This window comes from Haliotis rubra, unplaced genomic scaffold, assembly GCF_003918875.1.
Source record: "Haliotis rubra isolate DU_JTF1 unplaced genomic scaffold, ASM391887v1 Scf916, whole genome shotgun sequence".
Classification (NCBI taxonomy): Eukaryota; Metazoa; Mollusca; class Gastropoda; order Lepetellida; family Haliotidae; genus Haliotis; species Haliotis rubra.
In genome coordinates, this window is record NW_025767653.1 from 274253 (window position 1) to 293442 (window position 19190).

General features: G+C 43.4%; 1 protein-coding gene across 3 annotated transcripts in view; it reads left to right on the forward strand.

Annotated features, from left to right (window-relative positions):
• The window catches only part of LOC124264245 (coiled-coil domain-containing protein 186-like), a 36894-nt gene that overhangs the window by 8365 nt on the left and 9339 nt on the right, over window positions 1-19190 (forward strand). The window contains exons 4-18 of one of the 3 annotated variants that reach the window (XM_046698982.1): window positions 2759-2891; window positions 4716-4844; window positions 5513-5725; window positions 5891-6010; window positions 6484-6588; window positions 6757-6855; window positions 7210-7296; window positions 10277-10419; window positions 11861-12041; window positions 12565-12639; window positions 12775-12847; window positions 14079-14158; window positions 14608-14814; window positions 17391-17548; window positions 18089-18158. In XM_046698982.1, coding sequence (XP_046554938.1) covers window positions 2759-2891; window positions 4716-4844; window positions 5513-5725; window positions 5891-6010; window positions 6484-6588; window positions 6757-6855; window positions 7210-7296; window positions 10277-10419; window positions 11861-12041; window positions 12565-12639; window positions 12775-12847; window positions 14079-14158; window positions 14608-14814; window positions 17391-17548; window positions 18089-18158 — 1873 coding nt within the window. Of the gene's footprint in view, window positions 1-2758; window positions 2892-4715; window positions 4845-5512; window positions 5726-5890; window positions 6011-6483; window positions 6589-6756; window positions 6856-7209; window positions 7297-10276; window positions 10420-11860; window positions 12042-12564; window positions 12640-12774; window positions 12871-14078; window positions 14159-14607; window positions 14815-15006; window positions 15022-17390; window positions 17549-18088; window positions 18159-19190 lie in introns of those variants that run through there. The other 2 variants (XR_006895083.1, XM_046698981.1) reach the window with 2 other exon arrangements.

Below are 19190 nucleotides of genomic sequence, written 5' to 3' on the forward strand. Positions count from 1 at the left end.
GTGCATTATCGGTAGTAGAATTCCGCTGAAGTGCTTCATACTTTATGTTCTATCAGGAGCCATGATATTATAGATTTCCTCAGTCTGATCAATGAGCAGTGTGACACACTGAATGTGATGCTATACTGCTAAAACACCAACATGGAAGATATTGATGTGGACACAAATGTCACCACAGCCCCACAGGGAATCTGGAACCATGTGTACGCACATTGATGAGTTGCACAGATTTATGGGATATGGCTGCTGGAGTGTGGATTATATCTTCACATGTTCGTGTGTCAATAAACCATGATGTTAGAGTACTGGGGTGTTGGGGTGGGCTAGTGGTTCAGATGTTGACTCCAGCCACTGTGTTGGAGTGGGAAAAGTTCAAGGTTTAAATCACTACTTCATTAGCTTGTCCTTTGTGAGTTGGTGACAGGCTTGTCAGTGTCTCTTTCTGGAAAGAGCTGTGTCCCTGTGTGCAGGTTGTAGGTCTACTTTTAGGTCCAATTTTGAAAATCTGTCTAATCTAATCCACCAAGAGAGGATGCTTATTGTCTAAGCTGAATCATTGAGTTCAGATAGTGAGCCTGTTTGTGGCACATGTACCATTTAAGCTTGGCACTTGTTTTCCATAAATACAAAAATACAAACTTTCAACTTTACGGAAGTGTGTCTCAATTATTTGGAGAGAAATCCAAGGTTTTTACCCAAAATTGAGAAATGTATGAAAAATGGTTTTACTTATGAAGTCCCAAAACGGAAAGGCTTGCCCTATCCTCCCATGTCAATGTATGTTTAAATACCTTGGGACGGTATCCTTGAGTAACGTTATGCGAGTTAATGAGTTAGTGAGTATATGTGCATGCTGATGTGTTGGACACGCTGTGATTGTGGTGAAGTGTACAAAAAAGATGAGGAAGCTGAGGGTATTAACAGGAGAGAAGCTAATTAAGTCACAGCTTGAAAACTGTTACAAACAATCAACTGGTTGTCATCATGACTGCGCGAGCAACAAAGGGATCAGTATCCAAACAACATGTCTCCAGATAGACATGGGAATGAAAGCCAGTCTGAATCAGAATTTCTTTGTTGAAAAAGGCACTTATTAATTTAGGTTATTTTAGTAAACTCAGACTCCAGAGGCCAATTGTTTTGCGTCTCATGAACAGGATGAGGCTTGAAGGGTGTGGTATTTAGGAAACTTCTGTAAGATGTGACGTCAGTTGATGGCAAGATTTTTTTATTACCTGATTTCATCTAAAATTGAATATTTACAGGCCTGTGATGTTGGTAATGTTGCAGAAATATTGTGGACAGTGGCATAAAACAACATTGGTTTACGTGTGACCTGAGTGGTTCGGTTGCACAGTTGCTGTTCGTATCAACCACTAGTGTGGCTGGCCCAGTCTTAATTGAAAAGATTACAGACAGATGAGTCAGCTGTAATGTTGCTGTCTGTGAAGTGCTAATTTGATTTCTCTCGCTCTTCAGTAGTAGGATAAAACAATGTAAAAGGTGTGGTTAGGTAGATTATAATTGAAGTATTAAATGTGACAGACAGGTGTGTTCCCACCAGGTGTGACCTGCAGTAAGATAGACAAACCAGATAAGGACAACGTGCTCAAGCAGAAATAGTGGGTTGCTGTGCATTGACAACATTGGTCTTCAGAGGCCCAGATAAGCTGCGTATCCGGGTAAAATACGCATAGAAAATTTCCAATTACGCATTGAACAAATAATTGTTGCGTACCAATTAACGCATTTAAAATGTTAGATACGCAAAAAGTTTCAAACAAATGCGTACGGAATATATTTATAAAAATCGCTTGCGTAATGAAAAAGGCATCGATTGCTATCAAATTGTACTGTTAGTATAGGACAAGTGTTGTACTGTCAGTATAGGATGAGTGATTTTTTATGAAATCATTTCCATTATATTTAAGTTGGTTTTGATTAGGTATGACATAAGGCAGAACATACCTGCTTAGTAAACTTACTCAATGACATATACTTAGGTGAGTAAATTGACTGAAATACGCACATATTTGCAAGCAGTGGGTAACGGAAAATGAAATACCCGCTCAACATTCATAATACCCACTCCAAAAAAAAATACAGTGGGTACAGTACCCACATGAGCTAAATCTTATCTGGAGCTCTGGGTCTTGACTGGGTATTCTGACATACTGGGCAGGACCAAATCAGATGTTACAGTTCTTGTCCTGGCCTGGTGTTTTGAGACGGGGGATGAGGGAAGTAAAATATACAGTACGGTGAATGTGGCATCTGTGTAAGCAATGGTATAGTTAATCACATTTGTGGGGTCACCATACAAAGTGTTGTAGATTATACTGATTTACATGATCAATTAAGGCCAGTTTCAAGTTCAGTGAAGATTGGCAAACAGATTATCAGATTGTAATAAAGAAACAAAGAGATTGTCTCACTCAGAACCTGTATCTTGTACACAGCATATACATCATGTTACAACTACAAGGCTTGTAGTTTGTTGGGGATTCTTAGACGTCATGTTACCATGGTTACAAGGTGTTTAGTATATGGGGAACTCCTATACCTCATGTTACCATGGTTACAAGACTACATTGTTACTTTACATTGTCTTCTTGTAGATTACACTGTTCCCATGGTTACATGATCTCACAGATTACACTGGGGATACAGTTTACACAGTAGTGATAGAGTAGACATTGCTACCATATTTATACACTGTCATGTTTTAGGTTGCCATGGTTACACGATTGTTTTGTAGGTTACAGTCAGAGAAGCAGCAGCAAGTTGAGGCGTTGGTGACGACGGTGAAGGAGAGGGACACGTACCTGAAGCAGGTGGAGGTCTTGAAGACCCGCAACCCGGACGACTACTACCTGCCCCAGTTAAAGGAGGTGGGTTTGCATAGCACACAGGGCTGTAGTACACATATAGTCGAAATGATAGTATGTAATAGCTTACCAATATTTGAATATTTGCATTTTAGCGAACCTCTTATTCATCATCACATGTGAAGAGAATGGGAGAATGTCATGCAGTTTCATTGGTTGAAATGTGTAGTAAATGTGATGAGCTCAAGCAGATAGTTCTGAGTTTTCAGACAATTACTTTTCTTCAGCTGCATTTGGCTCAATATCAAATTCGACGGAATGTTTTATGTGCAATTCGATCTGGCAAAATGGATGTGACACTTATTAATTAATTAGGAAACTATATCTTCAGCTTACCTGGTAACTTTACTATTCTATAATGTCAAATAACATGAAAAAACATTTTTCGTTTTCAAAGTGTTTTAATTGTTGTTGAGAATAGGTGATGGGGTTTGATCGTCTGACCTCTGCATAGTGTTTATTTCTATTTATTATCATTCCTGTATTTGTGAAGCATAGATGTTGGATTTTTTTCTGATATTACAGAAGTGTATGTTTCATTTAACTCTACAGTATGCATGCCTGTGCGATGTTTCAGTTAGAATACTCTACACTGAGTACAATTGGCCAATATTTCAGCTGGCGTACACTCCACTGAGTTAACTACACTGAGTACACTTCACTGAATACACCTAGCTATCCAATGTTTCAGCTGGAGTACACTACACTGGGTACACCTGTCCAATGTTTCAGCTGGAGTACACTACACTGAGTACACCTGTCCAGTGTTTCATCTGGAGTACACTACACTGAGTACATCTGTCCAATGTTTCAGCTGGAGTACACTACACTGAGTACATCTGTCCAATGTTTCAGCTGGAGTACACTACACAGTACATCTGTCCAATGTTTCATCTGGAGTACACAACACTGAGTACACCTAGCTATCCAATGTTTCATCTGGAGTACACTACACTGAGTACACCTAGCTATCCAATGTTTCATATGGAGTACACTACACTGAGTACATCTGTCCAATGTTTCATCTGGAGTACACAACACTGAGTACATGTAGCTATCCAATGTTTCATCTGGAGTAAACTACACTGAGTACACCTAGCTATCAAATGTTTCATCTGGAGTACACTACACTGAGTACACCTAGCTATCCAATGTTTCATCTGGAGTACACTTCACTGAGTACACCTAGCTATCCAATGTTTCATCTGGAGTACACTACACTGAGTACACCTGTACAATGTTTCAGCTGGAGTACACTACACTGAGTACACCTAGCTATCCAATGTTTCAGCTGGAGTACACTACACTGAGTACACCTATCCAATGTTTCATCTGGAGTACACTACACTGAGTACACCTAGCTATCCAATATTTCAGCTGGAGTACACTACACTGAGTACACCTAGCTATCCAATATTTCAGCTGGAATACACTACACTGAGCACACCTAGCTATCCAATATTTCAGCTGGAGTACACTACACTGAGTACACCTAGCTATTCAATATTTCAGCTGGAGTACACTACACTGAGTACACCTAGCTATCCAATGTTTCAGCTGGAGTACACTACACTGAGCACACCTAGCTATCCAATGTTTCAGCTGGAGTACACTACACTGAGTACACCTAGCTATGCAATGTTTCAGCTGGAGTACACTACACTGAGTACACCTAGCTATCCAATATTTCAGCTGGAGTACACTACACTGAGTACACCTAGCTATCCAATGTTTCAGCTGGAGTACACTACACTGAGTACACCTAGCTATCCAATGTTTCATCTGGAGTACACTACACCGAGTACACCTAGCTATCCAATGTTTCAGCTGGAGTACACTATAGCGCAGCAGCAGAATGAGATGCGAGGCCTCAAGGACAAGCTGTCCTCCCACGACAACGCTGCCAAGAGGGCAGTGTCCACACTACAGAATGAACTCAAGGTCAGGGTTGACCAGGTCAGTGAGTTCAGTCTTCTGAAAGGACTGAAAGGATCCCATTACCTCATGGCAAACATTAGGATGGGATGTGTACTAGCTGATATAACGTCATCCCAAATAGTCCAGATCCTTGATGTTAATATCTCATGGCTTTATCCAGTTTGATTGATTTCAGCTCAGGTATTGCTGTGTTAGACGTGTTCAGCATTCTTGTTACTGACTTCTGATGTTCAAGCAATCACAGATTTGGTGAAATTCCACAAAGGCATTTAGAAGTTGGTGTAGTAATATAAGACAAATAATTTAGAAGTTGGTGTAGTCCAAATGTTTCCTGTAGCATCTAAAAATGATGTCATGATCTGTTATTAGGCTTACTTTGTCACCCATATAGATAAATGTAGACACGACATGGTTCAGGTAAAAAGTTGTACACTGACATTAGTCTGCTAATTTGAGATCAGTCCACAGGGTCACATCAGATTTGAAGATGAGTGAAAATAAAAATACATCCTGCTGAATAAAGTCTGCTAAAACGTTACTGAACGGGGACATTTTGATTTTAGTGTGAGAACATTCTGTGGTATCCGTCAAATTTACAAGTACAAGATTTGTAACAGATTTGTCTACTAAAAAGGGAATGACAGGAACTTTGTATTCCTAGTTTCGTGATGACACTGTTTGTTCAGGTTACTAAGATGTATGAAGAATGTGTTCGGGAGAAGGACTCCATGGTTGTAAAGTACGCAGAGTCAGAACAGAAGAACATCGAATGTCGGAAGATGGTGGAGAAGCTGGAAGCAAAGATCCGAGAATCTGCGAAGGACCGAGAGTCCATGGTTAGCAAGGTGAAGGCCGTCAAGATAGAGAAGCATAGAGCAGTGGCAGACATGGAGGCCAAGGTAGGTAACTCTGTCACTTCCTGTACACCGCAGTCCTTGATTCATGGCATGTTGCTCTACTAATGTTGACTGCAGTATTAAGCTCCTTCATTCACTGAATATTTTCTGATATTTTATCATTGATTTTGCCATTGCAATAAAAAAGGACATCTGATGCATTTGCAGTCGTCAGAGTTGACGCAGGCGCTGAAGGAGATGGAGAAGATGAGGGAGGCATTGTCATCTGCCGATGTGAGAATCAAGTGGGCTCAGAACAAACTGCGGGCAGAGCTGGATTCTCACAAGGTTAGTAGCCTTTCCAGCAGAATCTGTAGACGATGTTGTACTTGTACATGTACTCTCAGTCACTATTTGACTGTTAGGAAAACAGCTAACAGTTGACACACGAATAGACAGACCCATGAGAAAAACTGTAGCCACTCTTGTAGTAGAGACTTGAGGCAATCTTCTCTGTGTACTTTAAATCTCGCTTCTTCTGTTTGAGAGTTTTACAGAAAAACCAATCAACACAAACAGAACTGAATCCACCGACAGACAAGACCAACAATAAGTTATAGCAGATACTATGCACACTGACTTCTGTTCCTGTATGCTTCGGGGCTCTGGGGTGGCCCTGTGGTTTGAGGGGAATCATTATGCTAAAGTTATGGTTCGATTCCAACATGGGTCCACTGTGTGAAGCCAATTCAAGTTGTTATTGATATTGCTGGAAGATTGATGAAATGGCATAAGTTCTCCTCACTGACTGATTCCTCCAGGAAACCAAGGCCACTCTGGAGAAAACCAACATCAAGCTGAAGGAGGCGAAGGAGGAGACGATGCAGATTCGCCGAGACTGCCAGGCCATGATCAAGACGTACCAGGTGAGCTATTGTGAATATTTGTTCTGATTTTGATAATACCCTGGACTGAATTATTCACAGAAGCATATGTACACATTATTACAAGCACAGTGACTAGTAAACCCGAGTTCCACCTACCTCAGCTAAGCAGCAAACAATAATATCAGACTGACTGTCTAACTCTTGCAGGAGTCAGAGGAGATCAAGTCCAACTCCCTGGACAAGGAGCTGAAGGTGAAGGAGACAGAGTTGATCATCCAACGCCAGGAGCGAGATGACCGCGAGGAGGTGGGCACACAATCAGGAACAGTAGACCAGGACTCTAGATACAGACAGAAACATTCAGAGTCATTCAGCAGATGACTGAACTGTCCTGCCTCAGTGTTGGTTGCCAAACTCAGTTAGAGTGTGTTGATCAGTTGCAGAAAGTAGATGTATGTAAGCTGCATGCGGACAGAAGTTGTTGCTCTTTTCTTGAATTTTCTTGACTAGTCTATGAACTGATTCAAACTGGTTAGCAACCATGTCGTCAGTGTTTTTATAGTTGATCCCCATGATAAACAGTTATTCACTAGTCCTGTTTTTATGGCCCACACAATGTTGAGGACCGTGGCTACAATGTTCTTGATGTTCTTGTTCCAGCTGTACCAGCTGACTAGCCGGGAGCTGGAGTCCCTGAAGGTGAAGCACAAGGACAGCCTGGAGGAGCTGATCACACTCCGAGACAAGGTGAGCACACCCAGCAGGTTCCACACACATACATGTCTTACCAGATGTCTTGGTCCACACACAGACATGTCTTACCAGACATCATGGTCCAGACACAGACATGTCTTACCAGACATCATGGTCCACACACAGACATGTCTTACCAGACGCCTTGGTCCACACACAGACATGTCTTACCAGACATCTTGGTCCACACACAGACATGTCTTACCAGACGTCTTGGTCCACACACATACATGTCTTACCAGATGTCTTGGTCCACACACAGACATGTCTTACCAGACGTGGTCCACACACAGACATGTCTTACCAGACGCCGTGGTCCACACACAGACATGTCTTACCAGACGCCGTGGTCCACACACAGACATGTCTTACCAGACGTCGTGGTCCACACACGGACATGTCTTACCAGATGTCTTGGTCCACACACAGACATGTCTTACCAGACATCATGGTCCACACACAGACATGTCTTACCAGACATCATGGTCCACACACAGACATGTCTTACCAGACGTCTTGGTCCACACACAGACATGTCTTACCAGACGTCTTGGTCCACACACAGACATGTCTTACCAGGACGTGGTCCACACACAGACATGTCTTACCAGACGTCTTGGTCCACACACAGACATGTCTTACCAGACGTGGTCCACACACAGACATGTCTTACCAGACGCCGTGGTCCACACACAGACATATCTTACCAGACGTCGTGGTCCACACACAGACATGTCTTACCAGACGTCGTGGTCCACACACAGACATGTCTTACCAGATGTCTTGGTCCACACACAGACATGTCTTACCAGACATCATGGTCCACACACAGACATGTCTTACCAGACGCCGTGGTCCACACACAGACATGTCTTACCAGACGCCGTGGTCCACACACAGACATGTCTTACCAGACGTGGTCCACACACAGACATGTCTTACCAGACGTCGTGGTCCACACACAGACATGTCTTACCAGACGTGGTCCACACACAGACATGTCTTACCAGATGTCGTGGTCCACACACAGACATGTCTTACCAGACGTGGTCCACACACACAGACATGTCCACACACAGACATTGTCTTACCAGATGTCTTGGTCCACACACAGACATGTCTTACCAGACATCATGGTCCACACACAGACATGTCTTACCAGACATCATGGTCCACACACAGACATGTCTTACCAGACATCATGGTCCACACACAGACATGTCTTACCAGACGTCGTGGTCCACACACAGACATGTCTTACCAGACGTCTTGGTCCACACACAGACATGTCTTACCAGACGCCGTGGTCCACACACAGACATGTCTTACCAGACGTCGTGGTCCACACACAGACATGTCTTACCAGACGTCGTGGTCCACACACAGACATGTCTTACCAGACGTCGTGGTCCACACACAGACATGTCTTACCAGACGTGGTCCACACACAGACATGTCTTACCAGACGCCGTGGTCCACACACAGACATGTCTTACCAGACGTCGTGGTCCACACACAAACATGTCTTACCAGACGTCTTGGTCCACACACAGACATGTCTTACCAGACGCCGTGGTCCACACACAGACATGTCTTACCAGACGCCCGTGGTCCACACACAGACATGTCTTACCAGACGCCGTGGTCCACACACAGACATGTCTTACCAGACGCGCGGGTACCAGACCGCCGTGGTCCACACACAGACATGTCTTACCAGACGCCGTGGTCCACACACAGACATGTCTTACCAGACGCCGTGGTCCACACACAGACATGTCTTACCAGACGCCGTGGTCCACACACAGACATGTCTTACCAGACGTCGTGGTCCACACACAAACATGTCTTACCAGACGCCGTGGTCCACACACAGACATGTCTTACCAGACGGGGTCCAGACGTGGTCCACACACAGACATGTCTTACCAGACGTCGTGGTCCACACACAGACATGTCTTACCAGACGTCGTTGGTCCACACACAGACATGTCTTACCAGACGTCGTGGTCCACACACAGACATGTCTTACCTGACATCTTGTTCCACACACAGACATGTCTTACCAGACGTCTTGGTCCACACACAGACATGTCTTACCAGACGCCGTGGTCCACACACAGACATGTCTTACCAGACGCCGTGGTCCACACACAGACATGTCTTACCAGACGTCTTGGTCCACACACAGACATGTCTTACCAGGCCGTGGTCCACACACAGACATGTCTTACCAGGCAGACGTGGTCCACACACAGACATGTCTTACCAGACGCCGTGGTCCACACACAGACATGTCTTACCAGACGTGGTCCACACACAGACATGTCTTACCAGACGTCCACACACAGACATGTCTTACCTGACATCTTGTTCCACACACAGACATGTCTTACCAGACGTCGTGGTCCACACACAGACATGTCTTACCTGACATCTTGTTCCACACACAGACATGTCTTACCAGACGTCGTGGTCCACACACAGACATGTCTTACCTGACATCTTGTTCCACACACAGACATGTCTTACCAGACGTGGTGGTCCACACACAGACATGTCTTACCCGACATCTTGTTCCACACACAGATATGTCTTACCAGATGTCTTGGTCCACACACAGACATGTCTTACCAGACGTCTTGGTCCACACACAGACATGTCTTACCAGACGTCTTGGTCCACACACAGACATGTCTTACCTGACATCTTGTTCCACACACAGACATGTCTTACCTGACATCTTGTTCCACACACAAACTTTCCCAAGCAGTTGTCTAAACATCTGAATAAACATCCACACTCACATCGGAGCAGATGTACAGGCAGACACATTGTTTGCTGTTCATAACAGGGCGACTAAGGGGATGTAACCGTATGCCAGGTTGTTAAAGTGATAACCATATACTGGTTATTGCCATGGTAACTGTGTACCTGGTTGTTAACATGGTAACTATATGGTTGGTTGTTGCAGATGAAGTGTCTGGAAGAGGAGCGCCACCAGAAGCAGGGCATGCTGACCCAGTTCCAGGACATGGTGCAGCAGCAGAAGGAGGAGAACCGTGACCTCCACAGCAAGACCTCCAGCATGGGGCGGCTGCAGGACGACTTCTCCAGGTACACTCCCTGGGGGTGGAGGGCAGTTAGGGGTGGAATGCAGTAGGGGGTGCAAGGAGGAGAACCGTGACCTCGACAGCAAGACCTCCAGCATGGGGCGGCTGCAGGACGACTTCTCCAGGTCTGGCGCACCTGTACAGGCTGCGCTGGGGGTGGGGTAGTTAGGGGTGGAGGGCAGTAGGGGGTGCAAGGAGGAGAACCGTGACCTCCACAGCAAGACCTCCAGCATGGGGCGGCTGCAGGACGACTTCTCCAGGTCAGGGGCACACCTGTACACTCGCTGGGGGTGGAGGTAGTTAGGGGTGGAGGGCAGTAGGGGGTGCAAGGAGGAGAACCGTGACCTTGACAGCAAGACCTCCAGCATGGGGCGGCTGCAGGACGACTTCTCCAGGTCAGGGGCGCACCTGTACACTCCCTGGGGGCGGAGGGTAGTTAGGGGTGGAGGGCAGTAGGGGGTGCAAGGAGGAGAACCGTGACCTCCACAGCAAGACCTCCAGCATGGGGCGGCTGCAGGACGACTTCTCCAGGTCAGGGCGCACCTGTACACTCGCTGGGGGTGGAGGGTAGTTAGGGGTGGAGGGCAGTAGGGGGTGCAAGGAGGAGAACCGTGACCTCGACAGCAAGACCTCCAGTATGGGGCGGCTGCAGGACGACTTCTCCAGGTCAGGGGTGCACCTGTACACTCGCTGGGGGTGGAGGGTAGTTAGGGGTGGAGGGCAGTAGGGGTGCAAGGAGGAGAACCGTGACCTCGACAGCAAGACCTCCAGTATGGGGCGGCTGCAGGACGACTTCTCCAGGTACACTCGCTGGGGATGGAGGGTAGTTAGGGGTGGAGGGCAGTAGGGGTGCACCTATATGCTGACACTGGGGTGGAGGGCAGTAGGGGGTGCACCTATATGCTGACACTGGGGTGGAGGGCAGTAGGGGGTGCACCTATATGCTGACACTGGGGTGAAAAGCAGTAGACTACGGAAATAATAAAATGTTTAAACTAAAAGAATTTATAAGGTACATGAAATGCCACTTTCACTGTGCAGATTTGCTTCCCTTAGTAATGCTAGAAACCTCAAATTTAACCTGATTTATGTTTCATTACTATGATTAGTTTGCTGGCACCAGCCATGTGCGTTTGTGAATTTGGTTTTATCAAAGTGGTAGATTTCTACAGCCTGTATCTGTAACAAGCACCCACATGAAGCTGATAGTACACTTAATACTGTTCTAAGCTGTGTGTGGGGCGGTGGGGTAACCTAGTGATTAAAGCGTTGGCTCGTCACGCCGAAGACCCGGGTTCGAATCCCCACATGGGTACAATGTGTGAAGCCCATTTCTGGTGTCCCCTGCCGTGATGTTGCTGGAATATTTCTAAAAGCGGCATAAAACCAAAACTCAGTCAGTCAGTCTAAGCTGTGTGAAACTCACTCACACTTTGTGGTCACAGGGCCCAGGACATGATCAAGACGTTGGACCGGGATATCGCTGACCTCATGGTGACCAACAAGGATCTCCAGCAGGACATGGAGGGGTGTCGCCGTCGCGAGTCCGAGCTCCTGGACCTCACTGAGAAACTTAGTCGGAAGAACGCCAAGCTCCAGTCTGACAACACCAATCTCAATAACCAGGTGGGGATTTATGAAAGATTTCACCAGGATAGTGCATGCTGGAATTGTTTGTAAGCCATCAAATATAGTCTTTGATTGGTATTTAGAAGTTGATTGAATATGATAACACTACATGTATATGTAAACAAGACTGACAGTATGTCTATGAAATGCAGGTGTTCACAATCAAATGCTTGTCAACAGACATCCTGCTTATAGTATGATACAGATAAGGGCTTGTGGCTTATGGTTCGAGAAGGGCTTGTTGCTTGGTATTGTGGATACAGTGTCTACCTGGAGAGAGGAAGGTTGGTGATACTGGTTCCTTTCCCATCGATGTTGAAGATGGTTCTTCTTGTTTCCCTGCCTGGTTAGCCCATTTCACCTCACCTATGTTAAGGGGGGTTCGTTGTTAGCAGTGTTGCTGACATGATCTTGAACAGTGATGGATATGTAAGTAGGATTTGAGTTCCCCGGGGGCCAACATCTTTACCTTTTATACTGACAGATAGTTTCGACAAGATTTATCAATGGATGTTTGCAGGTTGTGACATTGTCAAGTGAGGCAGAAAAATGGAAGATGGAAATACAAGAGCTGGAAACTCGGGTCCAAGATGTTGTGAGTCTCTTTTTTAGGACGTTCTCAGTCCAAATGCATTTAATGTATGTTTTTGTGAAAAGTAATGTGTTGTAAATCAAATCCCCTTGGGTGTCTGTGTTTTTGGTTCGCCTGAGTATGAGTATGTGTTTTCAGGAGGAGAAGTGGACGACAGAACAGAAGAAGAGGAAAGAGGAGACGGAATCTCTCAGGAATCTCTCAGAGCAGAGTTGGAAGAGAAGACAAAACATGGTAGGAGATACCACGTTACCATTGACATACAAGCACCTACTTGGTGTTACAGTTGACATACAAGCACTTGTTTTGTGTTACATTTGGCATACAAGCACCTGTTTTGTGTTACAGTTGACATGCAAGCACCTGTTTTGTGTTACTGTAGCCATATAAGCACCTGTTTTGTGTTACAGTTGACATACAAGCACCTGTTTTGTGTTACTGTAGCCAAACAAGCACCTGTTTTGTGTTACAGTTGACATACAAGCACCTGTTGTGTGTTACAGTAGACATACAAGCACCTGTTGTGTGTTACAGTTGGCATACAAGCACCTGTTGTGTGTTACAGTAGACATACAAGCACCTACTGTAAACGTACTTATTTTCGCGTGGTGCAATTTTCGAGGAATTGACAGTTTAGACTACATCGCGCGGTCAATTATTCGCGCAATCAGTAATTGCCGGAACTGCCAGCTGTCTCTTTGGCCGCCACTAATAGCAGTGAAAACAAACAGAGTGGCTTAATCTGTCAGGCGGCGTTTATTACTTACTCACAGGAAATCCCTATCTGTGCGATATACTAGCACACAGTAACCCGTTTACTCCCGGAAGAGATGAAAAACACATCAGTATTATGTTCCGAATTCTGACGATCTGACTAATTAACTTATACTGTATATGAAGCTCTTTGTGATTTCAAACAAGCCGGGTTGTTGTGAATGAGATGATTGAGTGTTAGTGACTATTCGGCTTCATGATGATACGTTTGTATCTAAATGAATAAATAAAATACTGCTGTATTATTTCTTTCCGAAGTCGTTTAATGGTAATCTGTTTTGTATCAAACCATCTGTCATGTGACCAATTTCCATGGCGGCCACAACACACATTGCTGTTTTCGCTAATTCGGCGATGGGATTTGGCTCATTATTTAATTATGTTTTGGGAAATCCATTACAGCGACAGTTAAGTTTGATTCTTTATGCTACTATCAGTCGTCATTTTAAGATTCCCGTAGATTTCTGTCTTCAAACGTGATGTGTTATGGTAACAACTCAGGGCGAGCGTGGCTAGACTGAATGAATGACAGGTTTATTCGCGGTGTATAAATTTTCGCGCTAAAATGTTTTGCGCGAAAAGAGCGAAAATAAAACCTGCGCGAAATATACTACGTTTACAGTATTTTGTGTTACAGTAGACATTCAAGCACTTATTGTGTGTTACAGTTGACAATTATCAGCAGCAGCTGGAGGATGAGAAGGACCTGACGCGGACGTTGAAGCGGAAACATGTCAACAACATCAAGGTATTGCCCTATCACTCACTCTGTGTAGAGTGTTTTGTCTTCATTAAATACTAGTCAGTTAAATACCAGGCAACCTGAAAATAGTTTAGATTGGAGAAGACAGTGGTTCACACAACCAGCCTCCGTCTATGTCAGGTGCGAAAATATACCGAGACCCTCATCTCAGTGATTTTTCTTGTATGAAAAGCACTGATTGCAAAGAGTGTTGGAGACAAAAGTCAAAGGAAAGAATCAAGGATTACAATTGCTGTTAATGTTTAGCTTCTTTTGGCAGGAAAGCCATGTTGATGTGTAGTGTATTCAGATGAAAATATATTTGATTTTTCTCTCTTTAATGTCAGGAAAATAATTGGAAAATTAGAACTTTCTTTAAGCCGTCCAATATTACTGAGTCTTTGGTGCAAACTGTATGGGGTTGACAGTACAGGTGCTTGTTGCTCTCTGTGTAGGACTTGACACGGCAGCTCCAGCAGGCCAGGAGGAAGCTGGAAGCACACGAGAACCATGTAGAACGAGATACCACCAGCATGGGGTCTCGTACAAGCTCAAACGGGTCTCTTAACACCCTTGGAGACAACGCAACAGCTCACAACAATGCCAATGTTAACAGCAACCACAGCTCAAACAGCAACTCTAGAGCCCCCAGCCACGAACAGGTGACACTTCACTCAGCTGTGTTACCTAGCTCACTCACTTGTAGGAGAACCTGCTTGTGATAGTCTTTTTTTGTAGGAGTATCTTATGATATCACTGTGTTGAAAGAAAACCTAATGATGTCACTGAAAAGTAGGAATACCTAATGATACCACTATATTGTAGGAGTACCTAATGATATCACTGTATTGTAGGAGTACCCAGTGATATCACTGTATTGTAGGAGTCCCTGATGATATCACTATTGTAGGAGTACACAGTGATATCACTGTATTGTAGGAGTCCCTGATGATATCACTATTGTAGGAGTATCCAGTGATATCACTGTATTGTAGGAGTACCTAATGATACCACTATATTGTAGGAGTACCAAATGATATCACTGTGTTGAAAGAAAACCTAATGATATCACTGTATAGTAGGAGTACCTAATGATACCACTATGTTGTAGCAGTGCCTAATGATATCACTGTATTATAGCAGTGCCTAATGATATCACTTTATTGTAGGAGTACCTAATGATATCACTATATTGTAGGAGTACCTAATGATACCACTGTATTGTAGGAGTACCCAGTGATATCACTGTATTGTAGGAGTACCCAGTGATATCACTGTATTGTAGGAGTACCTAATGATACCACTATATTGTAGGAGTACCTGATGATATCACTATTGTAGGAGTATCCAGTGATATCACTGTATTGTAGGAGTACCTAATGATACCACTATATTGTAGGAGTACCTAATGATATCACTGTATTGTAGGAGTACCTAATGATATCACTATATTGTAGGAGTACCTAATGATACCACTATATTGTAGGAGTACCTAATGATATCACTATATTGTAGGAGTACCTAATGATATCACTGTATTGTAGTACCCAGTGATATCACTGTATTGTAGGAGTAACAAGTGATATCACTCTATTGTAGGAGTACCTAATGATACCACTGTATTGTAGGAGTACCAAGTGATATCACTGTATTGTAGGAGTACCTGATGATATCACTATTGTAGGAGTATCCAGTGATATCACTGTATTGTAGGAGTACCTAATGATATCACTGTATTGTAGGAGTACCCAGTGATATCACTGTATTGTAGGAGTACCTAATGATACCACTATATTGTAGGAGTACCTGATGATATCACTATTGTAGGAGTATCCAGTGATATCACTGTATAGTAGGAGTACCTAATGATATCACTGTATTGTAGCAGTGCCTAATGATATCACTGTATTGTAGGAGTACCTAATGATATCACTATATTGTAGGAGTACCTAATGATACCACTATATTGTAGGAGTACCTAATGATATCACTATATTGTAGGAGTACCTAATGATATCACTGTATTGTAGTACCCAGTGATATCACTGTATTGTAGGAGTAACAAGTGATATCACTCTATTGTAGGAGTACCTAATGATACCACTGTATTGTAGGAGTACCAAGTGATATCACTGTATTGTAGGAGTACCTGATGATATCACTATTGTAGGAGTATCCAGTGATATCACTGTATTGTAGGAGTACCTAATGATATCACTGTATTGTAGGAGTACCTAATGATATCACTATTGTAGGAGTACCTAATGATATCACTATTGTAGGAATACCTAATGATATCACTTTATTGTAGGAGTACCTAATGATATCACTGTATTGTAGGAGTATCCAGTGATATCACTGTATTGTAGTACCTAATGATGTCACTCTATTGTAGGAGTACCTAATGATATCACTGTATTGTAGGAATATCTAGTGATATCACTGTATTGTAGGAGTACCTAATGATGTCACTGTATTGTAGGAATATCCAGTGATATCACTGTATTGTAGTACCTAATGATGTCACTCTATTGTAGTACCTAATGATGTCACTGTATTGTAGGAGTACCTAATGATATCACTGTATTGTAGTACCTAATGATATCACTGTATTGTAGGAGTACCTAATGATATCACTGTATTGTAGGAATATCTAGTGATATCACTGTATTGTAGGAGTACCTAATGATGTCACTGTATTGTAGGAATATCCAGTGATATCACTGTATTGTAGGAGTACCTAATGATATCACTGTATTGTAGGAGTACCTAATGATATCACTGTATTGTAGTACCTAATGATATCACTGTATTGTAGGAGTATCATGTGATATCACTGTATTGTAGGTATATCCAGTGATATCACTGTATTGTAGTACCTAATGATGTCACTGTATTGTAGGAGTATCCAGTGATATCACTGTATTGTAGTACCTAATGATATCACTGTATTGTAGGAATATCCAGTGATATCACTGTATTGTAGGAGTACCTAATGATGTCACTCTATTGTAGGAGTACCTAATGATATCACTGTATTGTAGTACCTAATGATGTCACTGTATTGTAGGAGTATCCAGTGATATCACTGTATTGTAGTACCTAATGATATCACTGTATTGTAGGAATATCCAGTGATATCACTGTATTGTAGGAGTACCTAATGATATCACTGTATTGTAGGAGTATCCAGTGATATCACTGTATTGTAGTACCTAATGATATCACTGTATTGTAGGAGTACCCAGTGATAACAGAGCAGGTTGAGGTGGACAAGCAGGTCCTGATTGAGCGGATAGTACGACTACAAAAGGCCCATGCTAGGAAAAATGAGAAGCTCGAGTTCCTTGATGACCACATCCATCAGCTGGTGGATGAGATACAGAAGAAAAACAGGTGAGACAATACCTCTGTGGTTATGACGTGTATTGCTCTGTGGTCTGAAACAACACATGGCTAGTGCCAGTTTTACAGGACCTACCTACCATTGGCAGAAATCCTTCCTGGACAAATAGTTATATGCTTGTGACTTCCATTTGCAAGATTTCGCTGTTTAGTTTTCAAAACCTGAATTATCTGTTACAGTGATCCATAGTCCGCCAATGTCATGCTTACAGGTGATGCCAATCCTGACATTGAAGCAGCATTATCTTTGTACCTGACATACTTACACTTGCATTCATGCTTATACCATGGGGCATAAAACTAAACTCACTCATGCTTATACCAAGGCACAAGTGGTACAGTCCCAGATTCACCCTCATGTCCCTTGGTTTGTCCACACCTTGCTAGTGTCAACAAAATGGTACTGATAAAACCCAGCAGAACTCACCAAGATATGACAAACCCAGCAGAACTCACCAAGATATGACAAATCCAAGCTGCTGTACCAATCCAAATTGCTGTAATCCAAACTGACTTGCTCCATTTTTTCAGGATCATCCAGAACTATGTGATGAGGGAAGAGTCGGGGACGCTGGCGCCAGAGTACATGGATGAAAACAAAGTAACATTCCTTGAACCTTCATTGTCATCTTACATGTGTAGTCTGTCCCGCCTGGCTCCCCTGGGGCTGCCATCAGTGCACAGAAAATGTTCTGAACATTCTTGAATATGTGCTTACCTTGAATAGGTGCCTATGTTGAATAAGTACTTACATTAAGTGTCTGACTTTAATTGGTGTATGTTTTGAACAGGTGTTTTCCTTGAATAGGTTTTTGTTTTGAACAGGTGTTTGCTTTGAACAAATGTGTACCTGAAAATATGGCAACTCGATTCTGTGCCTTCCTTGAATACTGGATAGGCTGGAGAAGGAAATGGCAAGCTTGAAAGTTTAGAATCCACTAGGCCATGTAACAATAAAAAGTTCAAGGGTTAACAGTAACAGTTATAATGAAGCCAGGTTAAGATGCTGATGGAAGCTGTAAGGACAACGTGAGTGTCATGTTGTAGGTGAATCGTCTTGCTGTAGACATTATCATTGTCTTACTGACTTCCAGTTTTGAGGCATCTATGGATTGGTGGTCTGTTGATGTGACTATCTTGTAATGGCACAGGGGAGATAACTGGTGGTTGGGTTACAGGGGAGGTCACTGACTTATTGACCTATTACAGGGAAGGTAATTAGTGGTCATTTGACCTATCGATACAGGGAGGTAACTGGTGGTCAGTTGACCTGTGTCTATACATGGGAGGTAACTGGTGGTCATTTGACTTATCTATACAGGGGAGGTCACTGTAGTCAGTTGACCTGTGTTGATACAGGGGAGGTAACTGGTGGCCAGCTGACCTGAATGTATTGATTCAGAGAGGTAACTGGTGATCATTTGATCAGTGTCAATACAGGGGAGGTAACTGTTGGTCAGTTGACTAGATTTGATACAGGGGAGATAACTGTGATCAGCGTTGTGTTAAATGTGTTGCATGACATGGGTGATGGAAAATATTAATATACAGTTTTGTTTGTTGCCATATTTACATTCAGTGGAAAAGACAGCGATATTTAATCTTGCCTTTCAATGTTTTCACGGATGTTGTA